This window comes from Pagrus pagrus (assembly GCF_965226575.1).
Source record: "Pagrus pagrus genome assembly, chromosome: 9".
NCBI classification, from domain to species: domain Eukaryota; kingdom Metazoa; phylum Chordata; class Actinopteri; order Spariformes; family Sparidae; genus Pagrus; species Pagrus pagrus.
This window is the reverse complement of record NC_140193.1, coordinates 24,086,309-24,113,858: the sequence shown is the minus strand read 5'-3', so window position 1 is coordinate 24,113,858 and position 27,550 is coordinate 24,086,309. Positions and strand designations below refer to the sequence as shown.

The 27,550-nt window shown below is 40.3% G+C and overlaps 1 protein-coding gene across 1 annotated transcript in view; it reads left to right on the top strand.

Moving 5' to 3' along the window:
• cerkl (CERK like autophagy regulator) overlaps positions 1 to 27,515 on the top strand; it is a 35,135-nt gene extending 7,620 nt beyond the window's left edge. Inside the window, exons 3-14 of the mRNA XM_084361667.1 lie at positions 3,301 to 3,531; positions 9,664 to 9,795; positions 10,559 to 10,622; positions 13,247 to 13,377; positions 13,517 to 13,591; positions 16,649 to 16,826; positions 17,851 to 17,916; positions 18,947 to 18,972; positions 19,061 to 19,169; positions 19,296 to 19,392; positions 23,159 to 23,355; positions 24,695 to 27,515. Of these exons, the coding sequence (XP_084217793.1) occupies positions 3,301 to 3,531; positions 9,664 to 9,795; positions 10,559 to 10,622; positions 13,247 to 13,377; positions 13,517 to 13,591; positions 16,649 to 16,826; positions 17,851 to 17,916; positions 18,947 to 18,972; positions 19,061 to 19,169; positions 19,296 to 19,392; positions 23,159 to 23,355; positions 24,695 to 24,773 (1,385 nt within the window). The 3' untranslated portion in view covers positions 24,774 to 27,515. The remainder of the gene's footprint in view (positions 1 to 3,300; positions 3,532 to 9,663; positions 9,796 to 10,558; positions 10,623 to 13,246; positions 13,378 to 13,516; positions 13,592 to 16,648; positions 16,827 to 17,850; positions 17,917 to 18,946; positions 18,973 to 19,060; positions 19,170 to 19,295; positions 19,393 to 23,158; positions 23,356 to 24,694) is intronic.
• Positions 27,516 to 27,550: the final 35 nt, after the last annotated feature.

Below are 27,550 nucleotides of genomic sequence, written 5' to 3'. Positions count from 1 at the left end.
CGCATTATCTTTCAGTTTCACTTTTTCCACTTTCGTTTGTGTTGCCAAAGCACATAGAGAAAGAAAACAATGGATGAAAATTAGAGATGTCCTGAGCTGAGCTTAGGTCCTCATTTTCAGCTGGCAATGACTCTCCTTACTCTGGTTGAAATGAAAAACATCCCGCCTGGTAGGTCACATCAAATTTAATTTTGTGAGTAATGTGATGGCACGCCAAAATTAAACTTGCCTGTTGTCTTTTTAGTGTAGCTGCTCTCTGTAACGCAACTGTACTATCAGAGTGGGCGAGCGGTTCTGTAGATGTGGTTCAATACAGTGATACTTCTTCTCTGAAGTATATCTCATCATGTGAATTTCAGGACTCTCATTGTCCTAGTTAAAGGGGAATTACAGTATTTTTAAACCATGGCCTCATGTTAACATGTTTTGGTGTGTAAGTGATTCATCCTATTTGTAACCAGGAACACAAGTCTCGTTTAAGGAGACGTCTCACACTGAAATCTCGAGAGAGGTGAGTTGTTGCAGGAAGACGAAGGTGGAAACATGAGTCAGAACTGGAGAGAGCAGATTTACCTATACCCAGTTTACCTATAAGAACTGCCGGCATAAATTTAAAGTCTTGGCTCAATATTTTGCTACTTTTGACAGTGTAAATGAGGCAGAACTATAACAACTCACCTTTTTGTCAGGTGGACAGAAGACAATCGCAAAAGAATGTTAATGTTACTCCACTTAAAAAGGGGAAATGGTGGGTTGTTCAGTTTAGAAACATGCATTTAGTGTATACAACACAATCCATTTATATTTCTCTCTTAGACATGTTTTAATCTTGTAGAACTAGTTGAATCTTGAGGGATGTAAAGTCTACTAGGTCTCAAAGGAATTATGTTTGGTTCAAAATGGAAAGCCCTGCCTCCTGAAAACAGGCGCAATGATAGCCAAGGAGCGTTACAGGCTCTTGTGTAAGAGGATTTGTTGTGGACCTCCAGGACTTTCTACACAGTGAAGGTAATTAAAACCTATCAAATCAGTAAGAGTTAGAGATGGTCTGTTAATGTGCATTATCTTTACTGAACTGTCATCCAGTTTGTTCAGCTACTATTCAACAGTCAAACTAACACGAGCCCTTAAATAGCTAACCTCATCTGTTACATGTGGGGCTGATCATTCATATTAATGCAGGATCTTTTTGAACAGTCTAACATAACAGTCCAAAAGTTGATATAGCCAGCTCATTAGCTCATTAGCAAACAGCTTACACATCCAAAAGACATGCACTAAAAAGATGCACTGGATTTATTCAATTCAATAGTGAACACTGGTTGTACCCAGTTGATTTGTTTTGGCAGAAACTCACAAAATTGTGTGAAAGCAACACAAGTAATTACTGTTGGCAAAAAAGTCATTGTAATGTGTATCGATAAAGTAAATTAAACTCTTGGATCATTTTACTCCGACACAGTTTCATCACTTTATTCCAACACAATCCAATCCCTTTTAGTGCAACACTATTTGTTCACTTAATTCTAACAATATTTGATATTTCAATATTCTGACGTCAATGACATTTCTTAGATGTAGTAGTTAAATTACAATTAATTAATTTTGTTTATACACAGCATTTACTCAAAAATCTATTTTAATTTAAATACAAGAAAATAAATTAAATTTAAATTAATTTTGAAACAATTAAAATTAAATGAATCAATAATTTTCTTGTTGTCTAATACTTTTCAAATAGAATCGATCATTCTTAATATTTAACACTTTTTCTCTGTTGAAAATGAATGAACAGTTTGCAAATGATGTAACAGTTACGACCTTTATTCCAGAACCTGGAAAAATAGCAAATATTTGCAACATTAAGTCAGATAGAGTCAGGAATGTGCACATACATAAACATTATATGAATAATGAATACTCATAGATAATGAATACTCATTATCTAGTATTCTGGGGATTGTTTTCTTGATTATTTGTTTTAATGATAATAAGATTTATTTCATTTACAATGAAACATTATCACATTTAGGAGGCTGAAAACAGCAAATCTTTTTTTTCCTTGAGAAATAGCTTCATGATTACTCAATTATTTGATTGTAGAGAGCCAAAGTGAAACCAGAATTTGAGGGTTCTGTTCCAGATGTAAGGAAAACTCATTAAAAATCCCACTGACATTCATAACAAAATCATTGTTTATTCAGTATTTATGTTTTCAGCTGCCTTTAATGAATATCATTTTTCCATAAGCCCGAGACAATACTTCGTATTTCAACTAAAGAACTGTGTGCTGAGGCGTTAGAGCTCACTCAGCTCAACAGGACAGAGAGGACTGAATAGCACTAAAACAAATACAATTTCTAGGTCCTGGAAAGTTTTACAGATATTGAAATGTCATTGTCAAGTCCAAAGTCATAATCAAAAAGTTTGTGTGTGTGTTTGTTTGTTTGTTTGTGTGTGTGCGTGTGTGTCACTGTCTGTGTCACGTGTGTTTGTGTGTGTCACGTGTGTTTGTTATGTAACTCTGAGTGTATTGTTCTGCTGACATTATCCTCTGAGGATTGGATGATTAATCTGACATCCCCGATTACACTGACTGATTGACAGGTACTGCACTGTTCAGTGTTCTGATCAGAGGATTTGTGATTAATACAATGATATTATGTAATGTGGACACACGAGCGGTCTGCTACCTTCATATTTCACTGACTGACTGTGGACACGTCCTCTTTGGATCCTGAGTACCAGGAATCCAGTGTTATTCTTAACTGATTACAGATTGAATAATTTCTTCACAATATTTTAATTAATATTTCATAAAACAGAAAAATGACTTTTACTTTTTGTATTGAGATTAAAACAGAATTTGATGTATAATTGTAATGGTGTACTACAGAGCCTCTTGTTGTGAGGATATTTAAGAGTTAAAGTCTGTGTTCTACTGTCAGCCTTTATTATAGTTAGTTATGACAACACCAGTTGGCTTCTGAAAAGCAGCATTGTTAAAGAAAAAGTCAAACATATTATTTTAGCATTTTAGAATTTTGCAAAATACTTTTTTGGGGCAAATCAGATGAGTAGATGTTTATCAGTTTCATCTCTTTGCATCCAGAAAGGTCAAGGACCTATTTAGCCTAGCTTAGCATAATGACTGGTTTCAGAAACTGTTAGCTGTTAGCGAGCATGATTAAGTGGAAAGCAATGCTGCTGCCACTGCAACAATGTTCATCCATTGACTTATACAGAAGACTACAGATCTTTCTCCAGGTGCGGGTGTTAACTCTTCCTCTCTGCGTGCAGGTGAGGCATGCGTGGTGCAGCCAGGTGTGGTACTGCTACAGGATGTGTATGCGGTGAAGGTGAAGCGGCGGAGAGCGATAGGTCAGCAGTCTGGAGGGGCCGTGCTCGGTGTGGCTCTGTTCTGCTGCAAGAGGAGAGGGAAGAGGCTGGAGGAGGACACGCTTCACCTCCACAATGCCTCATCAGAGCACACACACATCTGGTACAACACCTTAAAGGAGCTGCTCACAGGTAACACACACATTCAGATTGTCAGCAAGCACAGCATAAATGTATTTTTGATTACTTTTTTTTTCACCCAGGGGTGGCCTGAAACAGTTTACCAGAACATTGACTAACTACAAAATGTAAAGGTAGTAAGATTTCCAGTACCATAAACCAAGTCATATTTGTTTTGTGACTATTGACTAAGCCAGTTTGGATTTTCCTTCTCTCCACATGAAATATCATGTCAAAAAAAGCCCAGGCTGATTGTGTGAGTAACAGTTTCTCTGTGTTACATGAGAGGTGAGATACACTGGAAACATGACTCAGTACTTTTACTCAGTGAGCGTCATACTGTAAGATGATTATCACACACACACACACACACACTGTAGGTGATACTGTTATTATTAGCACTAACTGTCACACCATGCAGTCACCTTATAATCAGTCAGATAATCAGTCATTAGCCAGAGCTAATGATTAAAATGTCTGTGTTCCATCAGATGGATATCCCGGACCACCAGTCCTAGATCAGAACTTCAAGATACAGTTTCTCTAGCTGTACTGGTTGTCATGTCAATAACTTGGTCAGACACTCAGCCTCAATTACACTTGTTTTTACTGATAATAAGCAAATCTTGCAAAACACTTTTTCCTCTAAAATCTAGTTTCAAGGCTCAGTTTCACATTTTTAAAAATCTGTAGGAAAAAACTTGAGCATATATTGTTATGTCCAAGGATAAGCTAGTTCTTAGCCACATGCAGCGCTACCTTCTCAGATTATAATTTCAGTGTTTTCTATCAGCCTGTTCGTCACTCAGTGTTATGAGGTGAGTCACAGTTACATCAGACAATGGAGCTAATCTGCTAATCCACCGGAACAAAGTGACAGATTACACACTGACACCACCAACACACTCATTCAGCAGTACTCAGTAGCATGCTGTCAGCAGTTGAATCATGTCTGCAAGAAAGATTAGTAAAAACACTGTCTACACATACAGTACATGTATGTGAGTCCAGTTCACTTCAGTGTAATGAAAACCATCCTGCAGAAACATGAAACACTACACGGCCAAATATATGTGGACACTCAAACATTGCAGCCATACGTGATAGTTGAACAGAACCAGATTTTAAACCTTGCTTCGGGGATTTGCACCCAGTCAGTCACAAGAACATTATCGAGGTCCAACACTGGTAGTGGGTGATCAGGTCTGACTCATAGTGGGCATTTTAGTTTATCTCAAAGCTGCCGGATGTGATTTCACACCAGCCTCTGCATCCTACCTCGCCCATCTCACTGGCCATCAGGGTGATGTATTAGTGGCTGAGATGAACAAATACATCTTTGTTAAATACTGAAATGCCACAGTCATGAAAACAAACAAAATAGCTGTCAACAGCCTACCTCAGTCCAAAAACGACAGTTACTACTTAATATTAGTCGCCGTAGGAGGCTGTTGCTGCCGGCGCAGCTCTGTTTGGCTCAGGGGCTGTGTGCTTTATACTAACATTAGCTGCTACAGGAGCTGCAGTGGCTCTTTTATTAGGCTCAGGGGCTATGTGCTTTGTGGTACTCGCTAAGCAGCTGAACGATTGTCACTGCAATGTTAGTATTGGGAAACTTTGGCTGCACTTTCTCTTGCTCAGTCATAGCTTTAGCAGTACATCCGCTAAATATCGAGAACAAAATGCAAAGGACACTGCAGGAAGCCAAGTGCATAGGAAGACAGACAGGTAGCCTGTCCAATTTATTCACACAGGCTGAATGAGATTGTTGGATGAGCTATTGATTTGAGGCCTGCAGCAGTCTCAGTTACAGGATTTATTTATTTTGATGTATTTGATTTGATTTAATTGATGTTGTTAACCAATATAATTATATAAGAAAATATGCCTCTAGCATAATAATAAAATGGTAAAAATGTGATTCCTCTAAAATGCTTAAACTTTATAAAAAAAATAGGTGTTCCTTTGTGTAGATTCCATCATATTTAACATGTTCCCTGTTAAAGAAAAAATGCATTAATTCAACCAACTTGTACCTCAGCAACTAAACAACCTCCTGACAGGACCTGTTTAATAAAGTTCTGGATGCTGGTGCAGACTGAAGTTCCCAGACGCTATTTTTCCAGGTGCACCGCAGTGGGCGGTGCCTGGCTGACACTTTACACACAAAAGAAATGTTGGAGTGCTGGGTGTATGGATTTATCTCACACACTTTGCATTTCAGGTTTTCACTGTTCCTCCAATGATGTTGACTCAAACAGAGATGTTACAAGCTATCCATAAATGAGGAGGTCAAAGGTCTTACACACTCGCCACCGTCTTCCTATCACCATGGCATCGGTCTGACACGTTATCGCTGGTCACCTGTCTGTCTGTCCGTCTGTCTGTCCATCAAACCAGATTACCCATGAGGCCCTGCAGCAAAGTCACAACTTCTTTAAGTGTTTGTCTTTGGCCTCACACACACACATACGTGAATGTCTCGCAGGTCTTGTGTCAGCTCGTGTGGTCACACTGCACATCAAACTGTGACGGCTTTTGTGACTTTACACACCGCGACAGAGGAGTGTGTGTGTGTGTGTGTGTGTGTGTGTGTGGGGAAGGTAAACACAGTCGGTTGCTCCGCTGCTGTGGGGACACTAAGCCTATTTTCCAGCCAGAGGTCAGTGTGAAAAGTGTATTGTTGTGTGAATTGTGGTGTCGCAGAGCGGGCAGTCCCGCCGCTGCAGACACCACCGCCACTTCTTAACCTTCAGGTCCGAACATTCAGCTGCACAATGGTGAGCAGAGAGCAGACACTCTCTCTTTCCACAGCGTTATTCTGTGCTGTTTGCTATGTGAAGCAGCTGCTGAACGCCGTGCAGAGAGTGAATGGCAGTCAGATTGACAAAAGGCAAGCAGTGATGCTGTATAGAGTCTGTTTCCATACACGCAGTCAGATGGCGGGATGGATTGACTGCAGTTGTTTAACAGCACAACAGACTGACAGGCCGGCGGTGGCGCTCATGGGACAGCCGTACCTAGCTCGGAGCTGTTGCGACTCCTCCCAAGTCAATTGTCTTTTTAATCCAATGTCAGTTTTATGCTCTCTTGCAGGGCTAGTTTGTTCGGGTTCGTGGTGACAAGGTGAAAGGTGTCAGCAATCAGTCGGCTGGTACTGTAAGGTGTCATAAGGTCAAACTGGCACCATCAACACACTGTGTGACCAATAGGGATCGGGTTTGATAGCAATTTATCACATTCAAATCCAATGTATCTATCTATCTATCTATCTATCTACATTATACACACTGCAACTCGACCATCGTCGATCAACTAATCTAATTGATTAACTGACAAATCTTTCCAGCGTCATCTATGACTTTTGTTTTGTAAAATAAGGACTTTGTTTGCAAAATCTCCAGTGCAACAAACACACAATGACTGAGGAATAATAAATTGAGTTTAACCACCACACACACTCCTGACATGTGTCCAACAAAACCCAGTGTATCAAACATTGAACATTGTGTGATATTATATCTATCTTCTAGTTTTTCTCTTTTTAACAGAAGAGGACGCCTCTGTAAAGTGCTTTATGGCCCTGTGTGTGTGTGTGTGTGTGCAGCTCTGTGTTACATATTAACTGGTGTTTCTGAGAAGTCAGTGAGTGTATCCATAGTGACAGGATGGAGAAACCTGCCTACCTGTCGGTCTCTGGCTTTCATATGTAGGTTGAAATCTTAATTAGTTTGTCAGCACACACAGTATCCCTTTTTCTGTATCCAGTTGTATGTAAGTTGAAAAGGATATGCAAAATCATTGCATTGTTGTAAGTTACATTTTACACAGCATCCCCACTTTTTAGCATCAGGGATGTAGACTTTCCCTTTATAGCCTCCCTAGCTGTGTGGCTCTGTACAAAAAAATTTCCCAAAGTTCAAGGTGACATCTTCAAATGGCCTTTTTTGTTCAACCAAGACTCATCAATCTGATTATACTGGATGTTTAAAGCCTCTAATTGATTACTGTCCACCGACCTCGGATGGAGTCTGCACCAACATATAATCTGTTTTTGTCAAGAACATTCAGCAGCTCAGTCTTCAGTCGTCTGACAGAAACTCAACCCTTCCTTGACAACACTGGGATTGTTTACCATGGTAACGTTTTAGCAGTGCCATAGAAACCTGCCGCTGGCTGAGGCAGGGAGATGATCTGATGGATACTTGATCTCTATATCTACCTGTCTGTCTACCTTTCTTTTTAGAAAAATATCGAATATTGAATGAGATTATTTTATATGAGACCAATCAACTTTTTCACCTACATTTGCTTACATTTTGGTAAGATGGCACCATAAAAAGAATGCCGATGTAGATATTAGCTGTTTGTGTTTGCACCATACTCATTGATAAACATACAACTATCACTAGATCCGTTTGATATTGAAGAAAACTTAAAAATTGATGATTCTCAGGCAAATCTAAGGAGGCTGTTCACATTAAGTATTGCTATCCATCCTGAGTGATCCGATGACAACTGGACAGCCTTATGCCCGTCAATTCACAACTTGCATTAACATGCCTCTTGACATGCATCTGGAGTGACCTCTTGTGATTGGATCTTGGAACAGGAGAAATTACAATTTGCTGATTGTTTCATTGCAGTTACGCAGAAATGGATGATACTTTCAGTGGATTCTCTACTGTGGAGACAGATGCTCTGGAGTTTTTGTCTTGCAACAGTAAAAAAAATGTAGCTCCTGAGTTTATGGACTGCTTGTTAGGGCTTTAGGGAGTTCCTGGAACTGTTTTGTCCAAAAGGGCTTATTGGCCTGCAGTGCCATCCCAAGCTCCTGGCCAGCATGGCTCCTCGTGTCATCCTTTGATACTTGTAAATCAGGGTCAAATCCAAGTTGTTGTTACATTTGGGGCTGATAAATGCAGTAGTGAGTCACAAATGAGTCACGTTGGCTAGAGTTGGGTTGGGCCTTAATGTATTGGGGACACCAGAAAAAGGGTTGGAGCTTCTGGTATTGGTGGGGGTCCGGTAGAGTGGTGGGGGTGTTGGGTAACTCCTCACAGGAGCTCCTGAGAACCTGGTCAGAGCTGTAGGGTGGAGTGATAGCAGGAGGCGCACTGTGTGTATGTGTGTGGAGGTCATTAACAGGGCGAGGTCACAGCCTTTTGGGAGCAGATTATAGTAATGAGCTGGATAATGGAGCTGGTGTGTGTGTGTATATTGATCTGTGCTGGTCTGTGGGGATTTATAATGCGGTCTCTAAATCTGCCTAATGATGAGCTGCACAGGGGGTCAGCGTGTGTATGTGCGTGTACATGTGTGCGTGGAATCGATAACACACACAGACACACACACGTCCACCAGTGATGTAACTGATATTCTGAATAGTTAGCATCAAACAGGCTGATGTTATAACGGTATATAGGTGTCCACTCTTCTCAGTACAATCTATATTTCATCCATCCAGACTTGTACTAGTTTGACTTTTGTATTAATGTGAAAAATACCAACTGGTTGTTGATCCAAACTGAGGTCACAAGCAAGATTTGAATGTGTAGGTGTAAGTGTAGTCAGTTGTTTGATGTCAGTGATGATAACACAGTGTATAGTGATAAGGGCTCATTCAGGCAGGGAGAAATGGGACCAGTAAAGGCTGGTAACTGTTAGCTCTAGTGCTGTTACCATCCTGACATTAGCTAATTAGCATTAAATGCAAAATGAAGCAGGTGCAGGTTCTGCAAGTATTTGGTCATTAACCAGTGTAGGACAAATCAGACATTTGACCGGATGCTGGTGCTAAAAAAATTGTGATCACTTAAGTCATCAGGTTACATTTCTTCAAGTCATTATTCTGTGACGCGTACTTTTTTGTAAAATCCATGTAGTAGATTTTCAGCTTAAGTAATTGGGGGTGCTAGAGGAAAAGTCAATATGATTTTTCCTCTGGGAAACATGAATGTCATTGCAAAATGTCATAGAATACTCTTAATTCCACGTAATACTGTAGTTGTCAAAGTATTTCAGTTTGGACCAAGTGTGGGACCCACCAATAGATGATAGACTGTGTTTACTTTTTTATACTTTTGGAAAAATTTCATATGTATGTGTGTGTGCGTCTGTGTGTATTTATGTTTATGTGCAAAGGGTTCAGCAGTCGCCCCAGGTATCTAAAGGTGTTCATCAACCCCTGCAGCCACAAGAAGGAGGCCGTGCACATCTACAGAGATCATGTGGCTCCACTCTTCAAGATGGCTGACGTCCGCACTGACATCACTGGTCAGTCGAATCACTTTTTTATCCATCAACTGATCATTTATAGAAAGTAGTGTTCATTATTTTATACCTCAGTGACAATGGGTGGGGCCACAGTGCATTTTTGGATGATATCACACATGTATTGTAATAAAATTATGTGTCAGGAAAGAAAAAATGTTGGAGAGAGGACTGTGTGTGTGTGTGTGTGTGTGTGTGTGTGTGTGGAAAGAGTGAGGGAGAGGAGGTCCAAAGGTCAGAGTTAATGGCAGTCCCTGGTCGCTAGGTAACCTGATACAGGGGGTGGAGCTTAGCCCATCTGTTGAGACAGGGGGAGACAACCTGCTCCTCTCCTCTTTCCCCTTCTTTTGTCACCTCCCCTTTTTCATCTCTTCTTCCTGCTGTCTCCTCTCCTCTCCTCTCCTCTCCTCTCCTCTCCTCTCCTCTCCTGTATTTCCTTCTGCCTCCACTTCTCTCCTCCCTTGCTCCCTCTCCTTTCCTCCCCTTCTCCTCTTTTCTCTTGGTCCTCCCTTATTTCCTCCTCCTCATATCTTCTCCCCTCCTATCCTCTGCACTCCTCTCCTCCTCTCAGCAGATGGTGTGATATCCGTTGTCCCACTTTTTTTTGGCATCCATCGATACACACTTGTGTACATGTGACCACACACATCCATGAACACTCTGTCTCTGTCCTTCTTAATGTCTCTCCATCTGTTTCCCTCTCTTTTTCCTTTTCGCTCCTCCTCTGTCTCTGCCTGTCTCTCGCTCTATCTGTCTGTCTCTCCAGTGACAGAGAGAAAGGGACATGCTCTCTCAGTGATGAAGGAATGCAAGCTGGATGAATATGACGGGTAAGTTGTCTCTCTGTCTCACAAGTCCCTGTCTCTCCTGTGATTTCAAATTGATCATTTGCCTGGGACTGTGTCACTCTTTTACTCTTTTGTTCTCCCAAGAAAATAGTGATTTCCTGCAATAAAGTTGAAAACTCAATATGTACTCAATCTCCTGCACTCAATACACTATACAATACACAACAACAGAAAATGGCAGCTGCTTAGAAGTTGATTCAGTTATATTGACATAAGTAGTTTAGTATTTGCAGTAGCAGGAAGTGCGTTATTGGATAGATATACCATATTTATGACAGCCCCAGCCCCGTTTGGACTTTCGCTGGAGCTTCATTTCAGCACATTTAATTTTTCACAAAACATATAATTAATATAAAACTACAGTACATAGGCTGTGAGCTGGCAATAAAAAGCTTCTTCATGGGACCAATTTTGTACATTAATGTAAAATCAGACTTTGTGGTTACTGCTGTAAAGCGCATGCACAAACACACACGCTGTGTTACAGTTTCTCTCAGCCAGAAAATTGGGGATTTGAGTCAATGTCAGTATGTTTCTAACTGCTTTAAAAACAACTTTTATCATCTATAATGTGCAAGTATGGTAAATCACAGTGAAGTATGGTGTAAATGTGAATATTTAATTAACATGAGTGAAAAACTGTCACTTTTGAACCAGTTGTTCAACATCTTTTCAATGGTGACGACAGACGCCTGACAACTTATTTTAAACAGAAAAATGATAAAATGGAGCGGGAGATAAGGCGAGTGTTCGCTCAAGCTCTGCTCCGCTCTCATGCTCTGACAGCCTTATGAGATATTTTCCAAGAGAAGGGGCTTTTTATGCAAAAATGATCCCCTTGACCATCTTCTAAGCCCCACCTTTAGGTGCTCTTTCTACGCACGTCAGGAAAGATTCTTATTCTTTTTTGAAGCAATTCATCTTTGATTTCACACAGAGGTACACCACAGGAGACTCTAATTTCTAGTCAGTGACCTTCACCTTTACTGAAATAACTTTCACTGCCAGATTTCTTCAGCTATAGCTAATTTAAACCTAACCTTGCTCAATGAGTTGGTTGGAAACTCGGTCTCTGGCTGAGTTTTTAATGTTTTCAGCTGTCCTGTTTGAAAGTGAACTAAAATTAGTCTTAAATTTGCACTCGATGGTCACATACATGTTTTCATGCTAAACGAGTGAGGCTAAAGCTAACATTGCCCAGGCTAAAAGTCAGCATCCTGACCAGCTGATGATCCATGTAGAAGATGTAAAAAACATGCTGTTCTTGTATTTCTGAGCAGACATAGTTAAGTCTCATTGTGATGATTAAAGCTAAGTGAAGTTCAAGCTTAAAGTCAAGTTTACATTAAAGTGGAAGGTAATGTTTGTGATTTAACTGTGACCTCACTTTTCCATAACAGACTTAACTGAACCAGATAATTAAATAGCATTTTACTGTCAGAGGCTGACACTAAAGCACACTGACCCAGACTGATTAGACACACGCACAAACACACACACTCATACACACAGACAGGTGAGGTCAAAGACCAAACGTCTAAAGGAACTGGAAATTAAAAAAAAAGTGGAAATAATGTAATGTGAGATAATACAACAACAACAATAGCTACAACTACAACACTGATCAAACTCATTACTATCTGATATGGTCTGTGTGTGTGTGCGTGTCTGTGTGTGTGTGTTCATGTTCATGAGTGTGTGTAAGCAGCTTTTGTGCTCAGCCCTCATAAAGCTTAATGTGCTTAGAGAAGATTAGCTTCGTTGCTAAGCTAGCTGCTCAGTGTGTGTGTGTGTGTATGAGTGTGTGTGTGAGGCTGCTCAGGAGGATTTGGTTGAAACCTACATTTGCCAATTAGGCTGGCTGTCACCGTGGTGACCGGAGCTTCAGGTAATCCCATCCACAGGGGGAGGGGCGGAGTCTGTTTACCTCACATTTATTGCAACTCTGAAGATGAGCCTTCTCGCTTTTAATCATGGACGGACCTTTCAAACTATGGATTTATGATTTCTTATGATTAGTTAATTATTCCCACTAACACTAACACTAGTACTACTATTAATAATACGCAAACAAAAACTCTCCCTCATCTGCACAGAGTCCATTATACCTAACATGCAACAATTTTCATAAAAAAAGGAAATATCATGACATTAATAATAAGAAAATTCTCTAAATTTGACCGTAGGTACAAATCAGGTTTGATATTTTCTTCCACACTCATTATTTATTATTTTTTAGTTTAGGTCCACATGTCAGTTCTCAGGTCTGTAGACAGGATTAAAGACGTCAAACTCCCCAAGTAGAACCCAAAAAAAACCTCTTTTTTTTTTAGTATTTAAAAAAAACTAACTATAAAATGTCATTTTATTTATGCATTCAACTGTTCAAGTATATGATTGTAAAATGTAAACTTCTCTTCAGGTAAATAAACCCCCAAATTCCCAGAAATATTACAGAGGACATGATCTCAATGGTAGCTACAACCCTAACAGTAATTGACCCCAGCAATTACCCTATGGAAAAGCCACGCCCTCTGCTGGATGACTATGTATTTGAGGATACCTGTTCAAACCGTCCACCTGTTTTGTCTCCACCTGTCTGTCAGGGTGGTGTGTGTTGGCGGGGATGGTTCGGTGGCAGAGCTCTGTCATGCTGTGGTCCTCAGAGCTCAGCTGGATGCTGATTCTCCAGAGAGACCAGTGAAACCAGTGCTGCCACTTGGAATCATTCCAGCTGGTGAGAGAGAGGACACATCCTCATATAGATCCAGAGCGTGTCGATCCACACACTGGGCCAACGCTGTACAGAAACACATATATCCATATCATGTAGAAACTACCAGACATTGTGTTTCATTGCCTGTCCATCTTTACAGGTTCTACAGATGTGGTTTCCTGTTCTGTTCATGGAGTCAGAGATCCGGTCACTGCAGCCCTGCACATCATCCTGGGTAGGTTCTACCTGTTCTAGAGCTGTAGGTACAATGTCCGAGGACCATAGTCACATTGGCTATGGTGGGTTTATACCTCTAAATCTATGAGGAGGTTCGATTTGTTCTAGATCTATAGGAACAGTGTCCTGGATTAGTTCTGCATGTTCTATATCTATATTTTGATTGCCATTGGTGGATTCTACCTTCCCCAGCTCTATAATTAGGTTTATCTGTTCATCATCTACTGTATAGTCATGGGGTTCTGAGTAGAATAAGTTCTACTTGTTCCAAACTATCGTCAGGTCATCATAGGTGTACTGGATTTGTTCTAGATATATGTGGAGTCGCAGTGTCCTCAATAGGCTCCACAAGGTCTGGATCTATGGTACATTGCGATGGGTGGGCACTGCCTGTTCCAGATCTGTTTTCCGATTGCACTGGATTGTTGTTCTAGATACAGATAGTCACATCGTACTTGATGGGTTTTACTTGTTCCAGATCTACAAGCATGATGTTCTGCGTGACTTCTACAACTTCTGCATTTATTGTCGCATTGTACTTTGTGGGTTCTACCACATCTAGGTCTATGGTCATCTCTCCAACGTTGTTCTAATTTAATTTATTTCAAGCAGGGAGTGAATCAGGAGCTTATGTTTTTGTCAAGCTTTCATGTGATTGGCTGATAGTCAGAACAAACAAACCTACAGACAGCAGCAGACGGTGTGACTTGTCTCATGAGGGAGACAGCAGACAGATGTCTAACAGCAGGATCACTTTCACACTAAATCACTGGTTTACTCTGCTCACTGGAGCCCCGCCCCCTCCACCACTCCCTGCCTCCTTCCAGGTAAACCTGCTGACCAATCAGCTGGCAGCAGGGTATGCTGCTGTTTTTGAATGATAGGTTGTGGTGAGGTGGCGGTTCATTAACACTAATTAATGCTAGAGCTGTGTGTGTGTGTGTGTGTGTGTGTGTGTGTGTGTGTGTGTGTGTGTGTGTGTGTGTGTGTGTGTGTGTGTGTGTGTGTGTGACAGATGGGAGTATTCAGTGGTACAAATAGGACTAATTCCTGAACAATAGAAAACAGTTAAAGTTCCCAGGCCGGAAGCTTTTCCCACGGACACCACAGGTGAGTTTATACCTGAACTTTAATGAACTGTATAATGAACTGTAATGAATTGTCAGTATTACTCATTGTGTGTTAAGGCTGTGCTACCATCATCAATACAGTCTTTAAAACCAGGACAAGACAGCACGTATCCCATATTATGATATAACAATATCCAAAATCTAAGATGACGTAAAGTCTTATATCATGATATCAATATAATATTGATAAATTGCCCAGCCCCAAACACAACCAATGGGCCGGCCACAGAGTTGTCGGAGGAGCACCATTAGACTCATTACACAAAGGTCAAACCATTAACACACACTCAAAGCGTCGCACATGCACTGCAAGTGGAGGAGGTTCATTTGTTTTTGTGGAACCCTTGTGGCTCCGCTCCTCCCTCTCAGCTGCAAAGTCATGAAGCCTTGTTCCAGGAAGGGGCCAGATGACCGATAAACCCCCCTCGTTGGATCAGCTATGATTTTGTTTATAAATCAAACTGTAGTGTACTGTATTAGCTGCTCTTTAAATGGTCACGATATATATTTTGGTTGTAGCTTTTTAAGAGGTGCTGCAGGTTTGATCCCACTGACTGTGACACTGCCCGTTTCAGGATTAAAACTGAGACAGGCAGTGTCACACAGACACACACACACACACATACACACATGGACAACATGCCATATGGTGAGGAAATCAGATTCTATCCAGAGAGACAGACAGGCAGTCCGTCAGACAGGCAGGTGGGTAGATAGCAGTTCAGTAGGTTACAGCAGGTATGTGGCCAGATGGCACGCTGTGTGTGTGTGTGTGTGTGTGTGTGTGTGTGTGTGTGTGTGTGTGTGTGTGTGTCTGTGTGTATGTATGTGTGTGTGTAGGATCTTATTGAATGGTCTTGATGGTAAAATCAGGCTGATGATGAGGCTGATTACCTGTGATCCTTGCATTTAAAATTGTTTGTTTTTTCTTATTTTCCTCGTGTATAGCATAAAGGGACTAAACTCAGTTTCCTTTTACAAGCCTGGTGTTGTAAAATGAAAAATAAGGGTTACCAAAAAGCACACCTTTCATATTTGTAATAGCAAACTGAGCTGCTTTACATGAGCACAGCCATGTGTATGTTTGCTCTAACGGAGGAGTCACATTTTGAAAATGCAAGTTCTGAATAGTTTCATTTAGTTGGGTTTTTTTTTTTTTTTTTTTTTTTTTTAAGTCCTATCTGTTGGCCCTCATCAGCTGATGTGTTTGACAGTTTTAAGGAAATTTAACAGGTGTCATGTATTTTTCTGTTGGCTTAAATGTTTCCATAGAAGAGAAGAAACAGCAAATCAAGACACTAGTCATTGAAAGTAGAATTTCGCCCAAAAGTAAGAAGCATCTTCTTGCTTTGGAAACCATTAAAGAGGGACGGATTGTCATTTAATCTTCACTTGCACTGAGAGAGAGACACATTTGTCCTAAATCTGCTGTAAATGTCCTCTGAAGTCTGCAGCTTCAGAGACCGGTCAGACTGGACTGTCTCAGCCAGGGGACTGGTAAAACTGGACTGATGTACTGCCAGAGACTTGCCAAACTGGAGCACTAACAACCAGAGTGGTCAACGATTCCACTGAAGTTTATAGATATTAACACACACACACACACACACACACACACACACACACACACACACACACACACACACACACACTCCTGACCCTTTTTCTTTCACCCATATTTGGAGTGTTGCTTCTCATTAATATTTATGAGCTTCTCACCATACGACCACTTGGCCTTCTTACAGGCTGTGTGTGTGAGCGTGTTTGTGTGTGTTTGTGTGTGTGTGTGTGTGTGTGTGTGTGTGTGTGTGTGTGTGTGTGTGTGTGTGTGTGTGTTTTAGGGTCCTAAGTTTTTCAAAAAAGTATTCAAAGTTAATAATATTTGATCTGTATTTCATATCCCCTCCTCTCTTCTCTGTCTGCAGGTCACCTGCAGCAGGTGGACATGTGCAGCTTCTCGTCTCTCGGTCAGTTGGTGCGTTTTGGTTTCTCCGCCATGTTTGGCTTTGGTGGACGGAGCATAGCACTGGCAGAGAAGAAGAGATGGATGCCATCGTCACGGCGACGAGAGTACGCTCTGGTGAAGACACTGGCTAGACTGAGGTAACACACACATGCATGCATACATAAACAAGGGTCATATCTTGTTCAGAATTCAAAGTCCTGTGAGACATTGATAATGAGAAGAGACATGATTTTGGCCTAGTTAAATCAAATTGGCTTGAATTCAGACTCAAATGAATATGTCAGAAAAAGTTCAAAATATACATTGTTAGCCAAATGACTATTGGATAGATTGCCATTCAGTTAGGTACAGATTTCCATCGTGGGATAAACCCTCCTGATTTTAAGTGATCCTCTGAGTTTTCCCCTGACTGCATTGTCATTTGTCTGTCCCCTTTGCTAATTAGCAACATGCTAACAGGCGATACTAAGATGGAGAACACCCATCATTATTTTACCATTTTCATTGTGAACATGTTAGCATGCTAATGTTGAGCATTGAGCTCGCTAGCGTGGCTGTAGACTTGTAGGCCCAATTCCAAACCAGCCCCTACACACTGCCCACATAACCATGGACCTAGTCAGAAGAGTGCCAAACGAATAATGTCTAACAAAAAAATTGTGACAAAAGAAGGTGGGACTGTGTTTTTATTTATTCAATTAGTAATTTCATCTCACAAGCTTACTATGAAATTACAATCAGAAATAGGCTACTTTGATGATCCAAATTCATTCGAAATTCATCGAGAAATTGTAAAAAAATTTATAAATAACGAATAGAGTCTATTTTGTATAGTCAATAAGAATAAAATGGAGTTAAATATAATACAGTGAATATACATGTTTTATAATATTTATAATAATATATAGAGAGAATAAAAAGTACACATGTGTAAAAATATGCATTGTATGTCTATGCTCCTGTTTCCCTCTAAGAAGGTGAGGGTGTCCCAAAGCTTGCCAGTACATTTGTGCCCTCCCCCTTAGTTAATAGACACATCACAGCCGTAAGTGTGACTCCATGAAGAGTCACACTCTGTCCGAAGTATGAGTATGTAGGGATCGGTTTGGATTTGGGCCCCAGTCTGTTTTCTCATTTCTTTCTCTCCTCTGTCTCCCTCAGACCCGAGGACTGTCAACTGTCTTTTCTACCAGTAAAGATGTCAAAAAAGAATTTGTTTGAAAATCGGTGAGAAATACACACATGCACACACACAGACTGTTTTATGTATGGACAGTAAATTGTAGGTCATCTTCAGATCAACACTGTGTGAAACAGCGCAGGCTCGGTTGTTTCAAGGCTCAAGGCTCTGTATCAGTGTTGGCTGGTGATTAATTACCCGGGTGGCACTGAGGACCTCTGGCTATACACCAACAATGTTGTTGTCTGGCTTGGTGCAGCTTTGACTTCAACTGCAGACAAATGTTACATTTACTCAACAATTTAATCAGAAAAGCAATATACAGCAGAGCAGAACGAACCTCTAGAAAAATGAACAAAACATGGACTTATAAATAATATAGACAAAATATAGACCTAACGCTGAATGTCCACTCATTCCTGTTGTGATTAAATATTGTCTTGTCTTGGCTTCTCTTTTGAATGTTGCCACGATACTGACAGTAATGCAAGTATGCATCAAGCATATAACACGTGGAATCAGCCTACAGTTTAACCAAACTAATTGTTGTAGTGGATAGATGTGTCCTCCAAGGAAATGTGTCCCCCTCAAGTTGATCAACACATATTAGACCTATTACTTTTTTTCTTATAAGACTGGAATTGAGTGGCTAAAAGTCTGCTTTCCTTACAATGAGCTACAGTAATTGATGGCATGAGAAATACAAAACAGGGTTTGCTTCCCTTGTGCAGGCTTGGTTTTAGTGATCTGTGTTCTTTACCCTTTTTATATCTCTTTACCTGTATTAGAAAAATTTAAAAATTACTGTTTGGATTGGGATGACACCATGAAGAAAGAGAAAAAAAGTGACTGCCTCAAATCTGTATCATCACTTTGTTAACATCACTGTGCTCTAATTACAGATTTTAACTAATTGTCTAAGTATTTTTTTGCTGGCTTAACTGATACAATCATTGATTTATGAACTGGTTTGAATGCAGCTGTTAAACATTGTGTTTATAAATGTCAGTGTGTCATATTCATGTTTTAAAACACAACTGTCATGATTAAAACAAAATCTGATTTCCTCTCCCACAGAGACCAGGCTGAGGACCCAGAGTCAGGTGAGACCAGTGCTTCTCTGTCCTTGGTTCAGATTTCCATCTCTAGATCTCTGTTTGATTACCGATTTTTTTTTTGAGGTCGTTGCAGAAGGGGAGGAGTCCTGGACGACCAATCAGGGCCTGTATCTGAGCATCAGCATCATGTCCATCCCCTGTCTGAGTCCACACACGCCTCAAGGACTGGCTCCAAACACCAGGTGAGCAGTTAATCCCTCTAAGAATATTTAAATCAGCTGTGTCATGACCTTGAATGCACCACACAGCATGTCATGTCATCATGTTTCTGCTACTGACCGTACTCCTCCATTTCCTGTTTGTGACAGGCTGGCAAATGGCAGCGCTGCATTGATTGCAGTTGGAAACACTTCCAGGTCAGAGTTCATCAAACACCTGAAGAGATACAGCAGCTCCAGTGGACAGGTCAGCAGCTGTCAGTCAACATCCTCTCAGGCTTTACTTTCAGAACGAACTGAAAACATATCATCTACAAATTTGTGTGAATTTATGAAACAGTCTCAATGTAATACTGATGCCTTTAGGGTCTGTTCTTCATTTAGTCTCTCCCGCACAATTAGCTGTCTTACTGAGAGCTGTCAGTTTAATATGCAGAGACAGTGGAGGAAGAGGTGGGTTAAGTACCCAAAAACTGTACTCAAGTATAGGTACCGTTACTTTGCAAAAACAAGTAGGTCTACAAAAGTAGAAGTAAACGTAGTGATCAAAATAACTATTTAAAATAGAGTATGAAAGTACTGTAAAAATAACTTGAGTCGAGTTATTTTGAATAACCTCACACTTAAAAAAGAAAAATCACCAAGCACATTACAATCTTTTATTTGATGTGGGTCTGACTGATCTGAATAATTCAACCACAGATGTTCCGCTTCAGGCAGAAGTAAAGAGGTGAACAGACCTCATGATTAGATATACACCAGGACAATATTCCCAGTCAAGTGTGAACAAAATATGACATTATTATAATACTCTATTAAGTTAAAATGATTTGTTTGCTCGCTTTCTCCTATTTTATATTATGATTCAGAAAATAAATGAGCAAATTGTGTGTATGGGCACAATAGACCATGTCTGTTATGCCAAAAAGTAAATATAAATAGTATTCACATGTTACAGTGTCCTTAAACTTTGATAAATCCAGTATAGATGTCCCAAGTTCCCATCTCAGACGACCACAGATCAGGTGTTACCCCCCAACATCCGGATCTGTCCAATCACATGAACACAGTAAGATCAGAGATTGTGGCCACATTAGTCTGTTATCTTTCTGAAACAGTCTCATATCAGATGACTCATTTGACTTCGTGTCACTTTTACCTGAAGATCCTCTGTGGTTGAAACATTTCAAACATTTTTTTGTGTGTGTGCATGATTTGGTCTCCGCTTTTGTCCTCATCAGGCTACACTAATGAGCGTGACTGATTTAATGCAGACATTATGGCCGAAAGCAGGAGCAATAGTAGTTTTGAAGCATGTACAGCGTCTATATATTATAAGTTTAAACACAACAGACACACTTACTGCTCTCTGTCAGCCCGGTGCCCTGATGACTTCACAGCTGCAGCCTGCTGCACTGCGCACTGGTAACTCATCTGTAAATATAGCGGTCAGCGCGATTTGAAAGCCAACCTCCTGCAGCAGCTCCTGCATTAAACAGTCATGTGGAGGTGTGGCTGTGGTGAAAATAATAGATTAATTAAAGTAGTGCTGCCAGACAGACACTAAGGCCTAAAGGATTCACCAGATGTTTCAACTCCTGATTATACAGTTACAGAGCGCCATTTTTTATTCTAATTTTACATTGTCCTATTTTTTTTGAGGAAATAATTACAGAGGACCGGACCTCAGTGACCTCATAGCTGGCTACGGCCATGGATGCCTCTATATGACCTACATAAGCAAATGAGACCCTCAGTGCAGATATTGGCTTTTTCTGCTTGGTTATTATTATTAGTTAATCCTAAAACTGCTGTAAGTGATATATTTTGATTTTAAAAAAATGTAAATAGCTCTGTATTCCTATAGTAATTACTGTCATATAGTTTTTGTTCAGTAACCCATGTCCTTGTCCTCCTAGTTGCTGTTATGTCTGGTGATTAGTGCTCTGCATTCAGCTGTAATGCCTGTCACCGGGTAGGATAAGTCATAAAATGTCACAGCCTGAGGAAAGAAGCTGCTCTGTGGTCTGGTGGTACAATACAGAACTAAGACAGTTAACTAAAACAAAGTTTATTTTATTTCACCCGCATCATATTACATTTATTAATCTTAGCCTCAAATAGATACATTGCCTCATAAAAATAGTATTAAAAATGTGTTGCCTCTTCCTTTCACTCGCTTTCAGAACAAATGCAGGTGCCACATCAAGATCTTTCGACACAATGCGCCGGCACTTATACCGCTTTTGCCCACAGGGGCCGCCTGAATCAACAAAAAATGAAAGTTCCTTGTAGCTGCTTTAAAATCTTGTATCCAATCCAAATTATTTTCCAGTGACTCATCTAATCTCATAAGGTTTACCTTTTAACATTTAAAAAAGGGATGCATGATATACTGTATATCTGATTAGTTATTGGCCCGACATTGGAAAATGTATATTATCGGCTAGATATCGGTATCTGTGAAATTACAGCTACAGACTGGATCCAAAATCGAGGCGGTTATGTAAACCAATTCCTACCGTTAATGACATCTCAGTGTTGACCTCGCCATCCTAAAGCTCCACCTCTTACTGGACAGAAAACAAACAAACTAGTTAATGGGTAGATTAACCTGGTTCAGCCTGGCCTGGCCTGGCCTGTGAGACAGCACACTAACCCACTTACTAAATATACTGACAGTGTGGCTTTCCCTGTCCTCAAGAGTAAACAGGTTGTTTACTCATTGACCTACATCTTATTAGCTTCTATCCTGGTGGAGTGACATGCAGCTCAGCATCAAACTTGACAGGACGGGCGTCCTGGTGGAGCAGTTGGTTTGAGTCCAACTGTTGACGTAGAATCTCACCTGAGTCACTTCTGTCAGGTGAAGTGAAAAAGTAAATCAGAATTTTCAGCAGTATGATCTGAAAACCAGGGTCAGAGACATCCACTCCGCCTCTTTATAGTTTGACATCAAGCAGGTGTCAAAAAGACTTTAGGCAGTGCTTCCATGCGGAGCTACAGTGGAGGGATAGCAACACAAACAGGAAATTAACTTACTTTGAAAGTTACACATTTAGTGTTTCTAACTCAGACTGCGCAGCCTCATATTAAATTCAATTCAACTAGAGAATACAATCATTTTTGCACAGAAGGAAGACTGTGGATTTTGTCCCCTATCCCCTACACTAGAAGCACACCAGTTAAGCAGCATTTTACTGTTGTAGTTTGTCTAGGTGGAGGACATTTTTAATTTAATATTTTCTTTGTCAATCCATTGATCGATTAGTTTGTAAAACATGAGAAAAAAGAGAGACGTGCTTTCACAGTTACCAAGAGCTGACAAGGGTATATGCTTTGTTTTGTCTGACCAACAGTCAAGACTTCACAGTGATTCAGTTTGCTCAAATTTTTACAAGGCATCACATTTTGAAAGCTCTTCATATGTTTTCAGAATCTTATATTTTAGGGTAACTAGTAAGTGAAGTTATAATGTTAATGCAGAGGAGTAAATGTACTATAATCCAAAGAAACTTAGTGGAATAGAAGTATAAAGTGCCATGAAATGGAAATACTCATCTCATACTTCAAATTTCTACAGCCGTACTTACATTCTAAGTAGAGTACTTGAATTAATGTACTTAGTTACATTCCACCACAGGACTACTGTCGTAAGACAAACCACAAAAACTGTGAGCCTCTCTTGCAAGATCAGCTTTATTCTAAGGAGGAAGTGAAGCAGACAGACAGGACAATGAGACAGTCTCTCTGTCTGTCTCCTGGTCTTTGCTGCCCCCTGTTGGAGTTCCATGGGGCCACAGCTGAGACAGCAGTGGACTGTCAACAGGAAGAAACTCAGTCACTCATCCAGATAAATAAGCTGCTTAAACAGGATCTTCATCCTCAGTAAATCTTTGACCTGCGAGGACATGCACACACACACACACACACACACACACACACACACAGACACTCCTCTCTGTCTCTCCTGATTGGTCTGTCAGTTTGACTGTCTGATTGTCCGTCTGCAGTTCAGCTTCTCCTTCGTGGAGACGCATGCCGTGTCAGCGGTGAGGATCCGCCCCCGGGCGCTGACTGGCTGGTCAGAGGAGGAGAGTGAGGAAGATGGTGACTCTAAAACCTCTCCCATCATCCAATCAGAGGGAGCCGCCTTTCCCTGGAACATCGATGGAGAGCTGGTGGAGATCGCTAACGAAGTGCTCATCAGGTCTGATGCTCGGTGTTAATGTTACTGAAAAGAATATACCCTTTCAGTACGATCATCATTTATATTATTATCAACATATTTTATTACACTGCATGAAGCAGGACTGCAACTAATGATTGATTTAATCATTGATTAATCTGTAATCTACAGTTAGACATACATACAAGCAGGGCCGGCTCTAGCCATTTTGGTGCCCTAGGCGAGATTAGGTTTAGCTGTAACACTCTGTAAAAATAACAACAGCAACAATACAAATAATAACAACATAGCAGTGTATCAGAGACCGCAAATCATTTTCTAAACTCACATGCTTCAGAGAGTGGTGTACATGGCAGATTAGAGGGCCCTTCTCTAACAGCTGTAAAATGTCCTGAGAGCATCTGGACAGTTATAGAGTAGATTAACCTGATTATTACTGCACAAGCAAAAACATGTAGCTGCAGCAGACAGAGAAGGACGCGGCGCCCCTCCAGCATGTGGCGCTCTAGGCTACCGCCTATATGGCTTACGCCAAGAGCCGGCCCGGGTCCAAGTGGATTGTTTTGTTTACTTTTTGCTTCAAGATGTCTGACTCTGAGGTTTTACTCATCAGTGCACTCATTAGCACTACTCACACATGAAAAAGTTGTATAATGTCTTCTTTTTTTGAGTGTCACAACCACTGACATATATACAGTGTTGGCTGGTTGCTGCGATACGTTAGTGCGGCCATGTATAATAATAAGTGTATAATTTCCTGTCATGGAGTTTATCACTTCACTGCTAAAAGAAAAGAAAGTAAACTCCCTGCCAGTTGCAGTGTCTTATTTTGATTTGCAGGCTTTGTTCATTTTCTGTGAATGATCAATAATGACCAATAATGATTGTCAGTATTGGTACTTAAATGAATATAAATCACTGAATATAAAAATTATTCATCAAAATCAGTTAAATATAAACGTTAGTGGTTGTTATTCAGAAAACCCACAGTTTTCATGTCTGCTTGTATTTGCTTGAAGGGCAGACCTGCCACATCCAATATGGCGGTAATGTCAACGTACGATCCAGCGAGTCAATGCAGCGTCTACGTATATATGTCTATGGTCAAAACCCCCAGGAAATGAAATGGCGCACTGTTAGAATTTGATTAATTCTGTTTGATAACATTTGAATTTTGTAAAAAAAAAAAATGTGTTTGTTTGTTTCAGGTGAACTGGCCCTTTACCTGTTACAGTATTTTACATTGCATCTCCTGATGCTGCATTATATTGAACATCAGACGGACAAACTCTGGCCATATACTTCACCTATAACTGTGTGTGTGTGTGTGTGTGTGTGTGTGTGTGTGTGGTGCATTCAGGGTCCATCCACGACTCATCACTCTGTACGGAGAGGAGGTGGATGAGGCGGAGTTGACCGTCTCCTGCAGCTGCATATGAGTCCAACTGAGGGTGCTGCTGTGTTTGGACCAAGACACGTTGCCATAGTGACCTGTCCCCTCTAGGTCATTATGGTTTCCATAGCGATGTGAACTAATGAAGAAGTTTCATCAAAAGTAGCAAAAACTGTGGCAGAGCTTTGCATTTTCTTGGCCATTTAATTACTGTTGCTTTAATAACCTGAAAGATAATTTGTACGCTACATTTAACTCCAATCTACCTGTGCTTTATGAACTGAGCTAACTGATAAAGATGAATGTCTTATATTCAAATCATGTTTACATTTTACTATATTTTAATTACCAGCTCCTCTCAGATGCACTGAACTTTTATCAAAAATGTGTTGCCTACTTTTTTCATTTTGCTTCATCTGGTCCAGTCTCTGGTTCTGCTGTAGAGAGCGAAGATTCATCTGTATTTAGTTTGTGAAAATATAAACATGTGAGCTCAAAATAGTTGAATGAATCCAACACTGTGAGGAAAGGGGGTGGTTCGTCCTCAGTGTATTGATTATTGTTTGAATAGTGTTTGTGTGTTGGTGAGAGTTGAGCTGCTGTCTGTACAGACAATAATGCTTCAATACAAGCAGAACCAGACCGGATGAGCCCAATTTGTCCAAAGACTGTAAAAGTTTTATATTTTAATAAAACAGTGCTGTTTTTACTTAATATGGCTGTTTATATTTAGAAGCTCTTTCAAGCTTTTGTTCTTCAGATAATGCAGATTTTTACTCCTGTGGTCTTCATGAGAAAGAAACAAGTACAAGTTGTTGTTTAAATACAAAATCCTTCATTTTAATGGAAAATTGTTGATAAAAGCAGTGAGACTCCAGTGCAGAACAACTTCACATAAACAAAAACAACAGACTCATTTATTAAAACATTTAAAAAAACATCTCTCTGTGTGATGTGCATTTGTACTGAATACATAAACAAACGGGAGGGTAGCAGCTGTTTTAAATGTCGGCATTTACAGAGTACAGACCGTTAAAACAACACCTTTGAATATTTTAAACATCTTATAAATTGTCTTTTAAATGCTGATTTTCAAGTAGTCTTCCATCATTCAACCCTGTGGCTCAATTATCTTTGTCGACTCTGTTCTGCAGCCAACAAGATGCATCTGACATATCTGACACTCAAGCTTTACAGACCAAGGTGTCAACAAAGGATCTGCTTCAGCTGTCTTTTTTACTTTATATATATTTGTCTTGTACATCTTTGAGTTGATCAAAATGATGTCTTGTTATTACTGTAGAACTCCCACAGGAAGAAGATTCACAGGGGCAGGTCATGTTTGTTACCAAGTTGATCAAAACATTTCACTGATGTCTAAACAACAACAAAAAACATTCAAGCCTGACTTGATATCACATGATATTTGTCCCTACGAGGACAGTGGAAAAGAAGCGCTCTTTTTTTCTCTTTCTGTGACACCTACAGGCGGTCATGCCAGACTGTATTATTTTACATTTTTCCTGCACACATTAAAACATGTCCGTGTATTGTTTCCTAACAGGAGTGGTTAACGGCTGCACAGCAGACTTCACAAGCAGGCAACAGATCAGAAAAACTGAAGAGTTGTGAAGTCAGACCCAGTCACAGATAGTGGCACAGCAAAATTCATCCGTACATCTTTGTAATATTTAGCTCCAGAGGCTTTCTGACAGAGTCTGTACTGTCCATTCTGATAATTATACTTTCTCCCATCCTCCGGTCTGCGACTCAGACATGGATCAAAGTCTGCCATTATCAAGGAAGTTTCTATCCCTTAAATGTGTCCTCGACACAGGACAGCACAGCAACAGCCCTTTAATGTGAATCACTTTACTCACTGGTCTGTGCTGTAGTGAAGACAGAAATATTGGATGATTTGTAAAACAGATTTGGTATAACGCCTGTGTAAACAGTGATGGCGGCATTAACAGTGGCTCTGTTATTAATGTTGATTTATAAAATAAAAAATATTACGTGTGGAGAATCTGAATCATTAAAACTGTTTTCTTTACAAGCCAAAACACTTTCCTTCTTGTTTTCTTTTCTTATTTTCCAAGTGCATCGTTGCTCATTTAGTTATAATATACAGCTAGAGTCCTACAGCTGTACAGTCCCAGTTATTATTATCAGTCCAATAATTTCACCTTGAGGCTGAAAAAGATGTCAGACTGAAGCAGCAGTCATCAGGCACCAGGTGCCTCTTCTTTTAAACTGTTGCTGCTTTTGAATTATTTCTCAACATTTTACAGTTGATGCTGTGGGGTGGGAGGATTTGCTGTCTCTGGCACCTGAGTTAGCAAGGATTTTCCATTTGGTATATACTGTACAATTCCTCCTTCCTTGTGTCTCTATATCTCACCTCCAGCTGGGAGAGTTAAGATGCAAGTGAGGGTTGTAAGAGCCGTGTTAGCCAAGTGGAAAGCACTGGCTAGCTGGAGAACAACCAGTGTGCACACCACTAACACACAGTCCAAACAGCTCTCCAAGCTTCTTTGTATTTTAAAGTGTTTCTGCCCCCGGGCATTTCGTTGTCAGGATTGTACATCCTTCATTTCAATAAAGAATTTCAGCTCACAGTCAGTTACTGTCTCTGATGGTTCGCTAATGAGACAAAAGACGTATTTGTACTATTGACTACTGTCTCACAACTCACTCTCCGTAAACCTTCCCTCTTTTGTGGAGCAGTTTTTTATTCTGACAGTGTTAAGACAGCTCGCTGTTGGTCAGATTCACATTTCTAAGTTTAGTTCAACGCAAAACATTTGCACAGATTTTACTTCA